The 20,152-nt window shown below is 33.3% G+C and overlaps 1 protein-coding gene across 1 annotated transcript; it reads left to right on the top strand.

Annotated features, from left to right (window-relative positions):
* The first annotated feature begins 2,163 nt into the window (after nt 1-2,163).
* LOC108473392 (myosin-17-like) lies at nt 2,164-17,204 on the top strand. The gene is made up of 38 exons (XM_017774920.2): nt 2,164-2,830; nt 3,857-3,985; nt 4,583-4,726; nt 4,855-5,000; nt 5,092-5,248; nt 5,334-5,392; nt 5,549-5,708; nt 6,667-6,816; nt 6,902-7,038; nt 7,143-7,289; nt 7,411-7,512; nt 7,601-7,658; nt 7,743-7,844; nt 7,997-8,034; nt 8,168-8,294; nt 8,381-8,551; nt 9,278-9,409; nt 9,537-9,646; nt 9,773-9,833; nt 10,565-10,742; nt 11,181-11,386; nt 11,538-11,657; nt 11,753-11,851; nt 11,975-12,196; nt 12,906-13,045; nt 13,414-13,531; nt 13,620-13,733; nt 13,903-14,073; nt 14,231-14,386; nt 14,495-14,701; nt 15,185-15,322; nt 15,410-15,480; nt 15,589-15,688; nt 15,785-15,841; nt 15,959-16,015; nt 16,107-16,187; nt 16,539-16,621; nt 16,710-17,204. The coding sequence occupies exons 1-38, from the start codon at nt 2,828-2,830 to the stop codon at nt 16,831-16,833; spliced, it is 4,575 nt and encodes a 1,524-aa protein (XP_017630409.1). The 5' UTR covers nt 2,164-2,827; the 3' UTR covers nt 16,834-17,204.
* The last annotated feature ends 2,948 nt before the right edge of the window (nt 17,205-20,152 follow it).

Here is a 20,152-nt window from a genome sequence, read left to right as displayed (position 1 = left end):
TGATTAAAAGTTGTTCATTCATAAAATCTACTCAAACTTGAATTTCCGAATGAATAGTAATAGATTTTTATATAGGTTAGCTCCTTTAGATATAATGTATGCATGTATGACGTAAGTATGTCCTTATTGTGAGTATATGTATAGTACAGAACCTTTAATTATATATTTCAAAAATAAAATATAATTATTGGTAATCCAAACCAATTTATTTCATTATATTGATTTTCTAGCAAAAATATAACAATGAAAAAGCTTGACTATGTATCTTAAAATTTTTAAGAAATTGTGTATCTTGGATTAAAAAGATATACAAATATTATTACATTTAATATAGTTAATTACCCTTATTACACTAAATTGCATTACTTACATAATTAAGGCATTGATATTTCCTTAAAATAACAATGAAATCTATACAAAAGTTTTCAATATTTCCTGTTATAGAAGGCATTGACATTGCCTTCCATGGTCAAAGTTAATATGCGATATTTTATTTTAAAATCTTAATTACTTTTTATATTTATTTCTTACCAATTTAAAATATATGCTAAAAATAATTCATTATTGAATCATAATATTTAATAAATGGTTAACATAATAAATGAAAATCTAAAATTATTAAATTGATATTATGTACTATTTTTTTTATAAAATACTTAGAACTATTTATAAACCTTCTTCAACATTTAAATAGAAGGATAATGCATTTTAGTACATTCGAACTCACATCCTCCTGCACTAACAATGATACCGATACCGATCGAGTCCTATTATATATAATTATGTGTATCGTCCCTTACATAAAACTTTTAATTATACAAAAGATATTCCTATAATTTATGTTATTAAAGACATTTCCATTACCTTCCATGCATAAAGGTATTGTTCAGTAATTTCTTGTTACAATTTACAGAATTTCATAAATTATTCTATGCAATATTAATTGTACGCTGAAAATGCTTACTTCAAAATAAGATAGATTTGGTGGAAATGGTTTCATTTATACACAAATTCATTGTGTAAAAATACTATTCACCTTAAATTCTCACATTTGTATTAATAAATAATTGGGGAAACTAAAAAATGGTTATTAAACTATTGCATTCATTCTATTTTAGTTATTGAACTATTAAAATTTCTGATTAGTCATTAAACTTTTGGAATAAAATATTTTGGTCACTTGATTTGGGCTTTTGTTACTGTTTAATAATAAATTTAGCTCTAAATGTTTATAAAAATTTTCATTTTAGTTTGAATTCTAAAAAATCAAAAATTTTATTTATAACTAAACAATCAATTTCAGTTAATTTTATATTCTGTTTTGAAGGTGAATATGACAAATTGAACTTACTTTTTTTATTCAACTATTAAATTTTGTTACTTGGTAATTTTTATTATAAGCCAATTGGTTGGCTGATTGGTGATAATATTATCTATGCTAATAGAATAAAGCTTCAATCAATAAAAAGAAGAGTTTAATTTATAATACTCTTATAAATTGGATTAGTAACGGAGAGTATATTTCGTGTTTTTGGTTCAACTATTGAGGGCTTCCACTTACATTTTCATTATATTTAAATAATGGTTAAATTATAGAAACATCCTTCTGTGTTTTAATTTATACTATAAAATTATTCAAATTTTTACCTATTTATATTTTAATACTCAAATTACATGTACTTTATATTTCATTAATTGTTATTGTTATTTCACATATATTTAATTTATTTATTAAAAAATTAATTTGAAAACTCTAAAATAGTTTTTTTAATTTTAATTACACATACGTTTTTGTATTGTTTTAATATTAAGTATTTTTAAGATAAAATGATATTAATATAATTTATTCTAAATCAGTTAGAAAATTTTGTACTTATATTAATTTTTCAATTATTTAATTATTTTGAAAAAATTCATTAATGGCTTCAAACAAAAAATAATGTTATAAATTTAAAATATTATAAAATGAATAGAAACTAGTTTCACAATAATTCAAAATGATTTATTTATTGAGATTGTGCTTGTTCGGTATTCCATTTACAATTTATCCATTATTTTTAATTATTGAATTTAATAATAAAAAATCAACTAAACAGAATCTTATTTTATTGAATATTAAATGATTTATATTTGTTGTAGGAAATGGCAATCAAGTTATAAAAGGCAAAATGTATGGGCAAATCTCGTAACAAGGCAATTTTAAAAAAACACTAGTCAACAGTGACCGTCCTGGATTTAAATTTAGCCAAAATATTGAAGCTGGCGTCTCATTTTTGAAGACTGTTTGGGGGAAAAGAAAAGGAAAGAAAAGAAAGAGAAGGAAGGAAAAAAAAAAAAAGGAGGACACAGACAGGTCCTCAAAGCACGGTGCAGAGAGGAGAGAGAGGTAGAGGTTGGTCTGTAGGACCCACCCTTTGTCCCCACACCTTGCTATCCTCAGCTGACCACACAAACGCCAAATAGCTTTGATTCAGAGAAGTGAGAGAGAGGAATTTAAAAAAAAAAAAAACTGAAACTCAAAAAATTCAATCTTTTTTTGAAACTTCAAAAAACCTATATTTTTTTTTTCAAAAGCAGACTGTCCAGAGTTTGGAAGGAGGAAGAAACAAGAAATAAAAGGAAAGCCCAGAGTTTAGAGAGAGGGGGATATTTTGAATATACAAGGTCTTTCAAGCTTTGGGTTTGAAGAGGGAAGAGAACAAAAACAGAGGATTTCTGGGTTTTGTTCAGAAGTTTGAAAGTTTATTTGGGGGGGGGGGGTTTGGTTTTCTAAGAGAGTTCGTACTTGGATGAGTTGAAAGATCAGGTCTTTTATTTGCTGTTTTCAATGGTAAGGACTGGCTCACTTCAATATATTTCTGTTTTTCTTTTGCCTTTTAGTTTTGCTTTTAGCAAAATCTAGTCTTTGCTTGTATGTTATTGAGAATACAAGATTGTGGCGTGTGCTATTTGTGAAATTTGAAATTTGACTTTGTTTTCCCTGCTTGACTTGACTTTGCATACAATTCTAATTTGAGGAAGTGGGTAATTTGTCTATTTGATAATTCTGTAAGTTCGAAGGGAAGTGGGGTTTGTTAACAGAGCATAGGAGGAGGCAGTTTTCTGGGATGAATATATCTCAAATAACATTTGAAACTTGTATGTCAATGATTTATTTGCAGTCTTGTCAAGGTATTTGAATGGGTATTTCGATTCATTTGGTGATAGAATTGGTTTGAAGAGGCAAATGAATGAGGGATTAGCTTGAAAGCTGCCAGTTATTTTATGTTCAATTTTTTAGTTTGGATGGTTGCATTTTTCAGTTTATGTTGTAGTTGTTTCAGCCAATTGTAGTCATAGGCGAGTTAGCTTAATGTGCTTAGAAGCAGACATTGATGTTTCAATGACCTTAGTTTATCATTTAGTATTCGTGTTCAGAAGGTACCTAATGTTTCAAAGAGCACTTATCTGTGTAAGGAGGTGATGTCTTTTGGATTACTGCCTTATGTTACAAGTTAAAAGTACTTGTAAATTTCGAAGAATAATTTATTTTTAAAAGTTATAGTTTCTCCATGAATGGTTTTTGCTGCCTTTTTTACTTCTATAAAACAGTTGACTTCTGGTTGACTATGTGTTATTTCTGAAAGAATGTTACTAACGAATTATTATCTTCTCTGAATATCCCTAACTCAACTTAGATTTTGCCTTCTTATCCATTCTAGCTTTAGGTTCTTCTGAACTCTAACTATCCTGAGCTTAGATTTTTCTTTTTTCTTGATCATTGTGACTTTTAGGTTATACATTTGATATATATATCCTATGCATATTGTTAAAGTTTCTCTGTCTGAGTTCCTATTTTGGGAAATTCATTTTTCAGGCTGGCCCAGATAACATAATTATAGGTTCTCATGTATGGGTTGAAGATCCTGGCTTAGCATGGATTGATGGAGAAGTTATTCGTATCAATGGAAATGAGATTCATGTTAACACCGCACATGGAAAAACTGTAAGTGCTCCCTTATCTTTTCTTTCTTAATTAGTATTGATGGAGCTGTTTTGTTTTTGCATGGTAAGTAATTGTAAGTGGAAATTCGAGCAATGGAGTGCTTACTTTTAGCTTCGAAGCTACTAATGCTCATAATTTAGATGAAAAAATGGAAAAAAGAAACTGATGAAATACTAGTATTGTAGATGATGCTCTATCTAGAAGTATAGGAACAAAATGTAGTTTCTTTAGTAAAGAAGAATGATTTGGTCAGAGTTTGCCCGCAATGCTGAAGAATATAAAATATATAAAAATAAGAGAGGGTTTCAAGTCTGAGTCTACACATGTTCCCCGAATTCCTAATGATAAATTATTATTGTAACGATAAAGGTAGTCAAAGTGCATATTGAGTCTGGAGTAAACAAGATCACTCAAGCCTTCCTTTGTAAATTAAAATAAAAGAAAGAGGAAAAAAATGAGAATGAACATGGGCACAATATGTTTATTTCCTGATTATGTTGGGTCATAACTGAGGAAATTCTCTATGTTTTTCTGTTAGCTAAGTTGATGGTTGTGGTGCATATATGTAGATATAATCAATTGGATTGCTTTGTGCAGGTTGTCACAAATATATCAAAAGCTTTTCCAAAGGATACAGAAGCACCACCTGGTGGAGTAGATGACATGACTAAGCTTTCATATTTGCACGAACCTGGAGTTTTGCAAAACTTGGCTACAAGATATGAACTTAATGAGATCTATGTGAGTCAATACTTGTATTTCTTTTTATATGCGTGTGTATATAAATGCACCAACAGCTAGAGGTACTTAGATACTAAAGGAAGAACTTGAAGCATATTCTTACCATTTTAATACATTTACTGTCTTAGACGTACACCGGCAATATCCTGATTGCGGTAAATCCATTTCAAAGATTACCTCATCTCTATGATACTCATATGATGGAACAATATAAAGGAGCTACTTTTGGAGAACTAAGTCCCCATGTTTTTGCAGTTGGTGATGCTGCATATAGGTGATTAGTTATCAATCTCTTTCATCCCATGGTAGACATTGCTTTCTATTTGTTTGAATTCTTACTTTGTGCTGTTTCATAAAAAAATTAGGGCAATGATTAATGAAGGTAAAAGCAATTCTATTCTGGTTAGTGGAGAAAGTGGTGCTGGTAAAACTGAGACCACAAAAATGCTCATGAGATATCTTGCATTCTTGGGTGGGCGATCTGGAGTAGAAGGGCGCACAGTTGAACAGCAAGTTTTGGAGGTAACCCGTACATTTTCTTTTTGGAGAACAAAATTGATTGCAATTTTCTTCATCTTATTTCTTGTTCTGCTACTGAATATTGCAGTCCAATCCAGTTCTTGAAGCATTTGGCAATGCTAAGACGGTTAGGAACAACAATTCAAGGTGTGCACTTGTTATTGTAGTGTTATAGAAATATGATAACTTATGAGTTTATAGTGTTGCTAGAGTATTTGTTGATTTCCATTACAACAGATTATGCATATTTAGTATTCTTCTTGGCATTGTTTCCTTAATTTTAATTGAGACTTCCCAATGCAGTCGTTTTGGTAAATTTGTTGAAATCCAATTTGACAAGAATGGAAGGATATCTGGGGCAGCAATCAGAACCTATTTGCTTGAAAGATCTCGTGTTTGCCAAATTTCTGATCCTGAGAGGAACTACCACTGCTTTTACCTTCTGTGTGCTGCACCACCTGAGGTGTGTTGCCATGTTTTGGTTTTGTTTTGATGTTTATGTTCTTTTCATCAAGCAATTTTAATATTGCTAGTGATCCCCTTCTTTGTTGCTTGGACTCGGTAAAAAGTGAGAATGATGGGTGTTGACACAAAATGACCTTGATATGATTTGATATCTGTGTTTGATGTTGGTAAAACCTTTGAACTCGTCTTCGTGTTTTGATCTGAACCCCAAAGCCAATAGAGATCTCTAGTTTACTGTTAACATCATGGGTAAGAGGAGAGAGAGGTGAAAAACATTGGGAACTTTCAAAGTGAGAAAAACGAGAAATCAATTAGTAAAGAAAAAAGAAAAAGAGAGTAAAATAGAGAGAAAAGAAAGAAGGAAAATATGTGGTTGGTCATGTCTTCTTCTTGGTTTCACATTTAAAAGAGAAAAAAACCAGTCTCTGCATTATTTTTATTTATTTATTTTTTTGTACTTACCTGTTGTTGTGTTAGGAAGTAAACAAAAGTGTAGTTTTCGATGAGGTTGGATTTTGGGCCCTGAGATATTACGAATTAAGCCTTTTGGGCCCAGTTCTGCACAAGTAGACCTCCAAATCTCCTTAAAATATGCAACTGTTGAATTTCATAGTTCCCCTTCAGTAAGTTGACTTTATGTTTATCGTAAATGCAAGAAAACAAATTGATATGTTCACCATCCCTTACAATTGTCACATAAGTTGAAATTAACTCTCATGTTCAAACAAATAAATCGTGTAACCTTATTTATATATATGTTTGTATGCCAAAAACTAGTCCCTGCAGACTTATCCTCCTCTCAGACCCTTTTCCCATGTTATCCTAAGTTCAAGGAAATTGACGAGTCAACATCTAGACATGTACCAACACCTGGTACTCGTAATCAAGTCTGAGCAACATTGATCCTTGTATTTGTAAAATATATAATATATATTTTTATTTTCTAAATTCTGCAGGATATTGAAAGATATAAGTTGGGCAGCCCAAAAACTTTCCGTTATCTAAATCAATCAAGTTGCTATGAGTTGGATGGTGTAAATGATGCTCACGAGTATCTTGCAACCAGAAGGGCTATGGATATTGTTGGAATCAATGACGAAGAACAGGTGTTACCATATCACTTTTTAGGGTTCAGGCCATTTGTGTTTTTGTGATGTTTTATTAACACAAATGATATACCTTAAATTTCAGGAGTCAATTTTTAGAGTAGTTGCTGCAATTCTTCACCTTGGGAACATTAATTTTGCCAAGGGAAAGGAAATAGATTCCTCAGTTGTCAAGGATGAAAAGTCTAGATTCCACCTTAATATGACCGCCGAACTTCTTCGGTATTTATCTTTAACATTTCCATATTCTCAGTGTGTATGTTGCATTCTCTTAATGATTGTTAAACAGTTGTATTTTCCTACTCATCAATCAAAATCATTAATAGGTGTGATGCCCAGAGCTTGGAAGATGCCCTCATCAAACGTGTCATGGTAACTCCAGAAGAAATTATCACAAGAAGCCTTGACCCTGAGAATGCAGTTGCCAGCAGGGATGCTTTGGCCAAAACAGTATATTCTCGGTTATTTGACTGGTATAGTACTAATTAAACCGGTGCCCTTTTCCATTTTCCTGCTTAATGATTTGAACTAAAATTGTCTTATTTTTTTTTATATGTTAAATATTAATTGTTCTATCTACATTCTTGCTTACAGGCTTGTGGATAAAATTAACGTTTCGATTGGACAGGATCCAAACTCAAAGTCAATAATTGGAGTTCTTGATATTTATGGTTTTGAAAGTTTTAAGTGTAATAGGTAACACGTTAACTTTGCAGACTTGGAAGTTGCTTTTGTAATAGTAATATTACTCCAATACAAGCTTGACTTGTGATGTTTAAAACAGCTTTGAACAGTTTTGCATCAACTTCACGAATGAAAAGCTGCAGCAACATTTCAATCAGGTTAGATTTCTTCATAAATAGGCCTGGCCATGGGTTGGAGATTTAGTAAGACTGATTATCATCCATTGTAATATATGTTTGCAGCATGTATTCAAGATGGAGCAGGAAGAATATACAAAAGAAGAAATTAATTGGAGCTACATCGAGTTTGTTGACAATCAAGATGTCTTGGACCTAATTGAAAAGGTTTATAGTTTGTTTTCATATAGTTTTTCAATTTTTTTTTTCTTTGCAAGATACTTTTATATCAGCAAATAGATTTTGCATCTTTCTTTTTCTGTCATATTCATTTCCCCCTTATTCTAATATGTTATTTTGTGTAACCCAATATATAACAGAAGCCTGGAGGAATAATTGCGCTTTTAGATGAAGCCTGGTATGCTGCTTTGGTTAATAATTCTTGGTTCCAAATGATTTTAATCTATGATAGGTTAATTTATTTAGTTCTATACTTTGTCTCTTATTCTTTCCTTTGGCCAATGTTCTTGTGTTTATTTTCATCAATGCAGCATGTTCCCCAAGTCTACCCATGAGACTTTTGCACAGAAGTTGTACCAGACTTTCAAAAATAATAAGCGTTTTATCAAACCAAAGCTTTCCCGTACTGATTTTACCATCTCACACTATGCAGGGGAGGTAAACCTTTTTTTCCTAGTATATGAACCTTATCCTTGTTGGCTGTAGATTGTTCACAATTTTTGATGTCTTTATCCACTGACTAGGTAACCTATCAAGCAAATCAGTTTCTGGACAAAAACAAAGATTATGTTGTGGCTGAGCATCAAGCTCTGTTGACTGCATCAGAGTGTTCTTTTGTGAGAAGCCTTTTTCCTCCACTTCCAGAAGAATCATCAAAGTCATCAAAATTTTCTTCCATTGGATCGCGCTTCAAGGTATTTTATCATAGTCAATCTCTCTTGGTCAGTTGCACAGTTATGTGATTACAACATTCCATTTATAGCTGCCCTATTGTTGGTTTAACTTTCTTTCACGGAGGTTTGCTTGTCCTTTCTCCTTATCTGTAAGTTTGCTTGTAGCATATAGATATAATAGACTTCTTGCTTATATTGCTAATGCCCTGGCTGCATCATATTTTACTCTTTTACCCAACAATTTTGCTCACCCTTCCTCTCTTGTTAAATTTGGGGTCAGCTTATATATGACTTCTTTTACTGTAGGGTTTTATTTAATTAAGTGCTCATGGTGCTCTGTTTTACTTTGATTCCAGAGCTTGAAATATGGTAAACTCGTGGAAACTGGTGAATGAAAACTGATTGAAAATATGAATTTTCCTGGTTGACTATCTCTTGGCTTTTATCATGTTTAAATCATGATGGCGAGTTGGCTAAGACATGGCAACCATTTACTACTTCCAGTGCGTTAGCAGTCAACTGATGCTTTTAGGATTTTCTATTTCTCCAGTTGGGTCATGGTTTATATGCTTAGTGCTTCCACCTGCTTATAACATTTTTCATTATGTTGGTTGCTCTACTTTGGATAGCATATTGGCTGTTCACTAAGCTTGAATGATTTTGAAAGACTTGCCATGCATCACAACTTTGTTATTTTCTTTTATGCTCTGATAATGATAAATTGTTAACAATTTGTCTAAATTGCAGCTACAACTTCAATCTCTGATGGAGACCTTGAGTGCTACAGAACCCCACTACATTAGATGTGTGAAACCAAATAATGTCCTGAAGCCTGCTATTTTTGAGAATTTCAATGTCATTCAACAACTACGCTGTGGTGTGAGTATTTATATGCTATTAATGCCATTGTTGAATCCGAGTGTTACCTGTCAAGATTCTCTTGGTTCATCATATTTTGGTTTTCACACACTGTCTTGACTAAAATTTGTATTTGTTTCTCTTCTAGGGTGTTCTTGAAGCAATTAGGATCAGCTGTGCTGGATATCCTACCAGACGTACATTTTACGATTTTCTCAATCGTTTTGGTCTACTTGCTCCGGATGTTTTGGAAGGAAAGTAAGTTTCAGTAATGGTTCTAGGTGTTTCATGCTTGTATACATTTTAGAAGATCTGCTATGATTTTCTTTGATTGAACAACAACTAACTAATAGAGTTTCATCTGGTATTCTCTCTTTTCTTCAGTTACGATGATAAGGTTGCATGTCAACTGATACTTGATAAGAAGGGACTGAAAGGATATCAGGTAATCTCTTTTTATCATTTTCATTTTAATGTGTATCCATTGTTATTTAATAAACCTGGCAAAATAATATTTTGATTGGTGGTAGTTATTCTTTTGGTTACCGTACTTAACAGGAAACTTTTTAATCGGATCCTTAAATTGCTTGCTTTTTCTTGGAAAATGTTATCAACCTACAGAGAAAGTCACCTTCCTTCCTATATTCATCTGCAACTTAAGCTTCGATCCTTGTAAATTTACCTAATAAGCAGTTAAATTCTCTTGAATCCCTTCTATTTCATTGCTGAAAATGATGAAAATAATATTTTTATTCATTATTGGAGTTTCAGTAATTTTCTTTTTGGCCAATACATTGAAAGTACATAATCTGTAGGGTTCTTAGAAGTTGGTTTAGCTTCAGAAAATTATATACCCAATTGAAGTGTATCTTTGCTGCACTCTCTCCAGTTATATATTATAGAAAAAGAATGTAAATGGGATAAAATATTGTCACCAACTTTTCTGAAGGGAAGGAAATGCGGTATGCTCCCTCCTTCACCCTGTGAAATGAAAAGGATGGCTGCAATTGTGAAAGCTCTTGCAGAAGTATCGAGTGCTTTTGGTTAACATGGGCTTGCTGACATCTTTTAAGTTCTTAACGTCTTTTCCTCACTTTCAAGAAATGTCATTTCTTTGCGGCCTTGTATAACAGTGTTTTTTTCCATTTTTTTTCCCTGGATGATGTGTATTTGCAGGTGGGGAAGACAAAGATTTTCCTTAGAGCAGGTCAGATGGCAGAGTTGGATGCTAGGAGAGCAGAGGTGCTTGGAAATGCAGCCAGGACCATTCAGCGACAGATTCGTACATATATTGCTCGCAAGGAATTCATCTCATTACGTGGGGCTGCTATCAGTCTGCAGTCTTATTTGAGAGGTGTTTTTTTGAACTCTGTTAAAGCCTACCTTCTATAGTTTTCTGCTGGAAATGGTCATGTCTCCATGGTACTGCCTTTTTCAATGTCTAGATGTGTGTAAGCTGTGTTTAAGAATTTTAGAGGTGAAAACAGTGACAATTATTCTGACTGAGATGTATGTTTAAAACTTTTGGGAGTTTTTGTTGTAATTTTCTTTTCGCTTTGTGAGAGTGACAAAATTAATCATCCTGATGCATTGGGTGTTGAAAATTGTTAATAAATGAGGTAAAAAACAAATCCAAGTTTCAAAATTGTGCTAGGAGAATAGCTCTTTCTTTCTGCTTTTGGAAAGTATAACATTTCCCTTTCAGTTATTCAGTTATTAGCTTCATTTCTCCTTCTTTTTCCTTATGGACCTGGCTTGGAGTTCTGATTTAATCTTCTTCCACAATTTGTAGGTAATATGGCACGCAAAATATATGATGAACTGAGGAGAGAAGCTGGAGCTTTGAATATTCAGAAGAATTTGCGCCGACACATTGACAGAAAATCCTATTTGACAATGAGGAAATCTGCTATTTTATTGCAGACGGGATTAAGGTCGATGACTGCTCGCAATGAGTTTAGGTTCAGGAAGCAGACTAAAGCTGCCATTACCATACAGGTAGAGTAACTTGACATCTTTATTGAAAACATAGAAGGATACTGTATTTACCATATGGGAAGTTCTACTATTAACATATCGGTGCTTAAAAGGGCTTTAACTCTTTAGTTATGATAAATGTTATTGGTTCTTAACTCCTGGTGATCTGCAGGCTCACTGGCGTTGCTACCAAGCTTATTCTTATTATAAGAGTCTTCAGAAGGCTGTATTAGTTTCACAGTGTGGCTGGAGGTGCAGAGTTGCTAGAAGAGAGCTCAAAAAGCTCAAAATGGTTTGTCTTTTGCTGCTTAATTTATACATGTCAAAATATTAATGCAAATTTGGTTGCTTATCCAAGCTAAACCTGATTTTTCTAAATTTATTTAGGCTGCAAGAGAAACTGGAGCTTTGAAGGCGGCAAAGGACAAGCTAGAGAAGCGGGTGGAGGAACTTACATGGCGTCTACAACTTGAAAAGCGATTGAGGGTAGCGTAGTTATATTATTGCTTACCAAAGCCTTTTAATTTTTTACTTGAATAGTTTAATGCTGGAGTTGGTATTCTTATAGTTTACTAGGTCTATGCTATTCTTATTTGAACTTAAATGCAGACTGATCATGAGGAGGCAAAAGCTCAAGAAATTGCAAAATTGCAAGATGCACTGCATGAAATGCAATCAGAAGTGGAAGAAGCTAAATCTATGGTTATCAAGGAAAGAGAGGCAGCACGAAAAGCCATTGAGGAAGCACCTCCTGTTGTCAAAGAAACTCCTGTTATTGTTCAAGATACAGAAAAGATAAATTCGTTGACATCTGAAGTTGAGAAGTTGAAGGTATTCATCCATTCTTGTCTGATATGGTATATAATTTTTCCTTAAGTAGAGTGTGGCCGTTTGATTATGCTGAGTCTGAAAGATTATTTTAATTTTCTATTTCGTTATTTGAAGAAAAAAATTGGTTATGCTAGTATTCAAGGATGGTATATCAAAAAGCATTTGAGAGAGCCCTATATTCATACGTTGCATCATATTTTCTACTTGTATGGAGTTTGCATGGTTTGTACTGCTCAAATGCTTTTGCTCCAATGTAAATCTGTAGGTGTTTTTGAACAAGTTTACGAAGAAGAATTATTCTTATTTTTTCTAATCTGACTATAGCCTTTTAAAGAATAGCAGGAAAAATAAAAAGGAAATAATCTCTAGAAATTAGCCTATCCCTAAAAATTAGTAATTTGATTATGGCTAATAGTACAAGGAAATTCCTAGAACTAAGGTAGAAAATCTGCTTAATTTAAGGAATTCCAACAGTTTTACTTTTTCTTTAGACAATTTCTGGATTCTCTTGATTTGTATTGCACAAATTTATCTGGACAAAAGGAATGAAGTCCAAGTGATCTAAGTTTGAAGGAGCTTATCCTTTGACCAGATGCTTGCTCAAAAACATTGCTGCCTTTAACCTTTGGTGATTACAGGAGGCTTTCTAGCCTTTGGTGTCCAATATGCATCTCTTGACTCTGATGAACGAATTTCTAAATCCGTACAGGCTTTGCTACTGGCTGAAAAGCAAACAGCTAAGGAGGCAAAGCAAGCTCATGCCACTGAGCAGGCCAAAAATGTGGATCTGACTAAGAAGCTTGAAGATGCTGGGAAGACAGTAGATCAGCTTCAAGATTCAGTGCAGAGGTTTGTCACTAATACCATGATATTGAAAATGAATTCATTGGTTGATCACTACTGTTTCAGTAAGATCAGTTAGGATTACATTGCTTGATTATGGTGTCTCCATTTCTTTTCTTGCTATTACCTATTTGGATAATTTGCAGCAAAGGCATTCGATCTTATGGTGGTCCTTTTGCCATAGTTTTGTCAACTATATTTGGAGTTATTGTAATCTGCGCATGTGTTACATTGTTGATTAGGTTGACTAAATATCTTTGGCTGCTAGCTCTCACACCAACAGTTTGTGTATATAATGGTCTATTGCATGACTAGGATTGGACATGATTTACAGCTTAAGCCTTTATCAACTTTTTATTCTTCCCATGGTTCAGGCTAGAAGAGAAGCTCTCTAATTTAGAATCAGAGAATCAGGTACTCCGTCAACAAGCACTCTCCATGTCACCAACAGGCAGAGCTTTGGCAGTGAGACCCAAGACGACAATTTTTCAGGTACTGATTGCTTAGAAGTCTTTTTTTTTTTTAAATACCTTGTATATTATGGAGGTTTATGTTTTGATTTTATTTTCTGAAATTTCAGAGAACTCCTGAGAATGGTAATGTTGTGAATGAAGAAATAAAGAAAGCGCTACCAAATCCACAGTTAACTGAGACTGAGGAGAAGCCCCAAAAGTCTCTTAATGAAAAGCAACAGGTCAGTTCTGAAATTTGAAAAAGATGCATGCCTCTTTCCTTTGGCCATTAGAAAGATGCTTACTTATTAACATGAAAATGATCTTTATCAAGAGGTTTAGATTTTTTGTTTTGGTTTTTTGGAAGGCTTTGATGAACTACAATTAATGGCTTTATTCTGATTGGTGCAGGAGAATCAGGAACTTCTAATAAAGTGTATTTCTCAAGATTTAGGATTCTCCGGGGGCAAGCCAGTTGCTGCTTGCCTAATATATAAATGCCTGCTCCATTGGAGATCATTTGAAGTTGAAAGAACAAGTATTTTTGATCGGATAATTCAAACCATAGGGGCATCAATAGAGGTATTAACAAATCAACCTTTATTTTGTGGCTGATCAATTTGATTCAAGGTAGATTGCATGGAAATTTTTCAATGGGATAATTTATAAAGCAGTAATTTTCTTTTGTTTCTTTTATTGCTGTATAAATACTCATGTTTAAAATATTGCCTAACTCTAGGTGGCAGATAACAATGACTTGTTATCCTATTGGTTATCAAATTCATCCACTCTACTATTGCTGCTGCAACGCACGCTCAAAGCAAGTGGTGCAGCAAGCCTAACTCCTCAAAGGCGAAGATCAACTTCAGCTTCTCTATTTGGAAGGATGTCTCAAGTAGGGATAACCTTTAAAGTATCTTTACTGTCATACATTTACCTCAACCTGCAGCTTGATCGAGTTTTTTAATTCTTTTCCTTTTTGTCTTCTGACTTAACCTCTTAGGGACTTCGAGGTTCTCCACAAACTGCTGGTTTCTCATTTCTTAATGGCCGGCTGCTTGGTGGTCTTGATGACCTACGACAAGTTGAAGCAAAATATCCAGCTTTGCTTTTCAAACAGCAACTGACAGCCTTCCTTGAGAAGATATATGGAATGATAAGGGACAATTTGAAAAAGGAGATATCTCCAGTGCTTGCATCATGTATTCAGGTATATAGAGCAATTCTGCCCAACATTTTTAGCAGTTACAATAATAGGAGAAAATACTTGAATTTGCTTCATTTTTCAAGTTTCAAAATTGAGACTTGAGGTCTTTTATATGCAATCAAACCTGAGCTACTCTTTTTTTTCCATTGATTTCTACTTTTTCTATTCTGTAACCAGCTCTTTTGTGGATTCTTGTAAACTAAACTACTTCACTTTTGCTCACCGTTATGATTTATTTGTCACTGCACATTCTATATTTCTTCTAATTAGCATATTTATTAAGAACTAGGATAGATTTTAGATATGTTTGAATTTTGTGGTTTAAGGTAAAACTGACAGCCAACAGTTCAAATAAATGGTTTTTGACCCAACACTGTTGCTTTGTTTGCAGCCATGTTAACGGTTTGTGTTGTTAAGTACTCTTACTTTTTGCAATAACAAAATCATTTTTGCTCCCTATTCATGTCCATTACGATTACGATGCAGGCACCCAGAACTTCCCGGGCTAGCCTAGGGAAGGGACGTTCTCAAGCTAATGCTGTGGCTCAACAAGCTCTTATTGCGCACTGGCAAAGCATAGTGAAAACTTTAAACAATTACTTGAAGACAATGAGGGCCAATTATGTGAGTGAGGGCCAGTTATGCCTTGACCAAAAGTGAATTGCTTTCCATTATGGCAACATAATTCTCTTTGCTCTCTTGTCCCTGCAGGTTCCTTCATTCTTAATTTGCAAAGTCTTCACTCAGACATTTTCATTCATTAATGTTCAATTGTTTAATAGGTAAATGCACTAAAAAAGTACGAAAACTTTGAGGTTCTATCTTCTTGTTCTTGATTGCTTATCATATATCAAACTATTTTTATTTACATTTTAGATATGTTTTTGCAGCCTTCTTTTGCGGCGTGAATGTTGCTCATTCAGCAATGGGGAGTACGTTAAAGCTGGGCTAGCTGAGCTGGAACAATGGTGCCATGATGCAACTGAGGAGGTAGCAACACTGTACTCTAACAAGCAATCAATCATCAACTCATTTTTTTACTGATTTTTTAATAGAAGAAATGTTGAATGCGTGCTTTACTTTCAGTTTGCAGGCTCAGCTTGGGATGAGCTGAAGCATATTAGACAAGCAGTTGGCTTCCTGGTTTGTCTTTAGTGCTACACTGCTACCATGACATTTAAACTTTTGCTTCTTTTTTTTTCTTTTTTTTTTAATCTCTTATTAAACTTTGTTTTCATTTGAATTTTTCTTCCAAAATAGGTCATACACCAGAAGCCCAAAAAGACCTTGAAAGAGATAACCAATGATCTTTGCCCTGTGAGTTGCCTACACACCTTTTGCACCTCCTAAATCCTCCTTTTCTCACTTCATTTCTCTGATTTTTCCTTTTGGTTTTTTCAAATACCAGGTGCTTAGCATACAGCAGCTGTACAGGATAAGTACAATGTACTGGGATGACAAATATGGTACACACAGTGTTTCTTCAGATGTAAGTTAAAAATGCTGGTCTTTTTATTCCTCACCTTTCAAATCTTTCTGATAGTTACCACAAGATGGTTCTCACAGTTGGATATGTGTGCATGCATACATTTTTCATTGCCAGCATTTCTGGATTCTAATTGAATTACCTGGAACCTTGCTTTGTCCTACAAATTCTTAATAGTTCTGTTATGGTCTTTGCCTTACCATATAATTCACAATTTCGATTGCATCACCAGTTCCCGCTTTTGTCTCTACATATAGAATTGTCATTTACCCATTATCTGTTACAAAAGTCAATACCTCAAACATTATCTTTTGATATAACGGCTACTTCTGCCCAAAAATGTTCTCGCTGCAGGTAATTGCGAGTATGAGAGTTAAGATGACTGAGGACTCCAACAATGCTGTCAGCAGTTCATTTTTACTGGATGATGATTCAAGGTACCAGTTATCATCACATACATAACCTTTTTATTGGTAGTATTGCTTTTCGCCCATTTCTGTAACATTTAGGTCTTTTCTCTTGTAGCATTCCATTCTCTATGGATGATATCTCCAAGTCAATGCAACAAATAGAGGTGGCTGAAATCGATCCGCCACCTCTGATTCGTGGACACTCTGGTTTCTCATTCTTGTTACAGCATACGGAATGAGTGAAGCCATCCCTTTGTCCCCCCCTTCACTCTGTTGCCATATTTGCACAATGCAGAATTTATGTGCTGCCAAAATATGTGCATACTCTGTAATTATAATAGACTTTTCTTTTCATATAGTAGATTGGGTGTTTGTGCTGTAGGGTCAGGCTTAATAGTTGGGGTTCTTAGGGGTTTCTTTTTGTTATTTTATTTTATTTTTAAAATTGAATCTTATTCAAGTATTGTAATCTTTTATTCTTTGGTCATTGTTAGTGTTTTATTGTAACTCGAAAAAGGAAAAAAGAGTGCCACTTTTTATAGGCCAATGAAATTTGTAATAACAGTCTTTTCTGTAATTTTATATGATGAACAAACACTATTTTAGACTATTTGACTTCTTGCATGTAAATTATTTTCAATATTTGTTAGAGAAAAAATGTGCATGTCTTGTGAAAAGTGATAAATTATTTTTGTTCACTGTATTTCTTACACTGGATTAGGCTGTCATATACCGACATTAATTCGACAGTCTTGTTTATCTTTTATTTGAAACTCTTTTAAGTTATCAAAATTTTATATACTTTTAATTACTTATATTCTATGTAATTGTATATAATTTTTATTTTTAGAATTTATAAATTATAATAATATTTGATAAATTAAAAAAATGAATTTTATATAATTTTTGAACTTTTATAATTAATATGTTATCAAATAAATTTTCGTAAATAGTTTTTTTAATTTTATATATTTTGGATCTTTAGTTCGTGCTTGATTGATGACGGAGTCAATTTATTCAGGAGGCTATGACCGGTTTCGAAAGTTCATGTTTGTCGATAATATCAGGGATTCGGGGGGACTTTACTTGGAGTAGGCTATGACCGGAACTGTGATCTATCACCTAGAAAGAGATAAGTTAGACCATAGATCACTGTAGGAGTTATGGCTGTTCTATTGTTCCATAACCTGTTAGAATAAGGGATAGACCAACAATTGACAATATGTGACTTTTGGGCCCAATACTTCAGAGCTATCAGCACCATCACGCATATTTTGAAGTAGCATGAAAAGTTTAAACTATTTGATTTGTTAGAGTTTATACTTATCTTTTCGGATAAGGGCATTTCTAGCAACCATGCGATATATGATTATGCTGTTGTTTATGGGATTATTTGTCAGGATAAATATTTAGATAAAATCATTGTTTAAATTAGTGATCGTTTCTTATCTCTTAGCTGTTGATTAATGTTAGAGAAAAGCTATAAATAGTTAGCTTCTCGATTTGCTTTGTATTTGGGGAGAGTAATTTGTAACAATTTAGGTTCGATTTTGGGGTTGCAATTATTCATTAGGAGAGGGTACATTAGGTTTCAGCCAATAATTGTACCAAATAAATTGTTGAGCAAAACAATTCTCTAAGTGAGGTTTCGTATAGTAGGATTCGTGAATCCGAATTGTGTTAATAAATATTGTGTATCGATTCTCTCTTATCTCTTTGACTTATTTACAATTTGAATTTGTTATGTTCACTCTAGTTTGTCCAACTTCTGTTCCAACAAAAGGTAGAACAAAATTAGTTTGAATGGTTGCAAATCGAGGCTTTTTCAACATTTTTTTATAAAGGCCGAAGTCCGTGAATCAATAAGCCATTAAAATTTATTCTAATTATTTTTAGGTTGGCTAACACATGAGCTGTTTGGAGAGCTTATTAAATCAATAAGGCAACAATCCAATAATATCTCATTATGATTTGTCACAATAGTTAAAAAATAGAATCAAATAGTGTTCTGTAATATTAGACTAGGAAAAAGATTATTATGGCATGCTCAAGGGAAACCAAAATGGCATTAGAGAAAAATGAGTCCAAAAAACTCTCGTATTTTTACAATGATCTTAGAATGAAATTTGAGAAAATCCTTGAATTAGAGGAAGTCCTATGGCACCGGAAGGCTAGATGTGAGTGGATTTTACAAGGGGGATTACAATACGAAATACTTCTACAATAGAATTATTAAAAGGAGGAAAGATGATCTATGCAATGACAATGATACGACGATGATACTTTGAAAAGAATGGTTATTTTTACTTTTATAATTTATATAAGTGGTAGATTTCCCACTATTGATTCAAACACCTTGGATTCACTTCAAAAGGGGGTTTCGAATGAGAAGTTAAAAATATGCTTTTTGACATGGTTCCTCCAAAAACCCCTGGCTTTATGGCTTGCACACACAATTTTTCCAATGCCGATGGTAGGTTTTGGGAAATGATATTTGTAACTTGGTGCGACATGTCATTGACAAAGGCATCCTCAATTTGGAGTTAAACAAAAACTTAATTGTCTTTATCCTTAAAAGTAGTGGTGTTAACAATTTTTCACATTTCAGGCTAATTAGTTTGTCATCGGTGCTTTATAAGGTGGTGACTAACAACTATCAATAGATTAAAGCCAATTATTCAATTATGGATTGACTAAAATTAAGTGAGCTTCGTAGCTAAAAGATGTATTGCTGATAATATTTAAATTGCTTAAAAAGGTTATCCAATTGATAGAGGACTAATAAAGGGAAAATGGGATGAATAGCAATTAAAGTAGATTCGAAAAAAGATAAAGTGAGACGATATTTTTAAATGAGTCAATTATAGATGGAGGCATTTCACAAAATTTTGTCCATGTTATTATGCATTGTGCTTCTTTTTTTTTTTACAAAGATTTGAATAGGTCCTTAACCGAAGATTTCAGGACAAGAGGAATCCGATGAAAGAATCCCCTCTTTCCATATATGTTTGTGCTTTGGGATCAAACGTCTTGGCCAAAGCATTCATGATGCAATTAAGCGTAAAGAATGGGAGCCTATTAAACTTAGAAAAAATGGGACACCTTTATCACATCTATTTTTTGAAGAGGACTTGGTGATTTTCTATAAAACAGATGTGGGACAAGCCACAATGGTCAAACATATATTACGACTTTTTTAGTCTTCACTTGGGTCACAAGATTAGTACTCGAAAGACAAAGATCCATTTCTCCTCAAACACAAATGATATGACTGTTGATCATATTAGCAATTATTCTACTCTTCCATAAACGTATCACCAAGAATAAGTACTAGTCTGTGCATGATAAAGTTTGAAGTCGACTTAGCGGATGGAGTGCAAGCCTCCTATCCATAGTAGGGTGTGTTACACTAGCCAAGTTCGTAGTCATGACAATATCAAACTTTTTCATGCAAACAACGGTGATCCTTACAAGAAATTGAAAAAAAAAAAATGGTACACAACTTTGTTTGAAGGAGTGCAACAATAAAAGGAAGTTGGCATTGGTTAGTTGGGATAC

Source organism: Gossypium arboreum, chromosome 10, assembly GCF_025698485.1.
Source record: "Gossypium arboreum isolate Shixiya-1 chromosome 10, ASM2569848v2, whole genome shotgun sequence".
Classification (NCBI taxonomy): domain Eukaryota; kingdom Viridiplantae; phylum Streptophyta; class Magnoliopsida; order Malvales; family Malvaceae; genus Gossypium; species Gossypium arboreum.
This window is presented reverse-complemented; position numbering and strand designations above follow the sequence as displayed.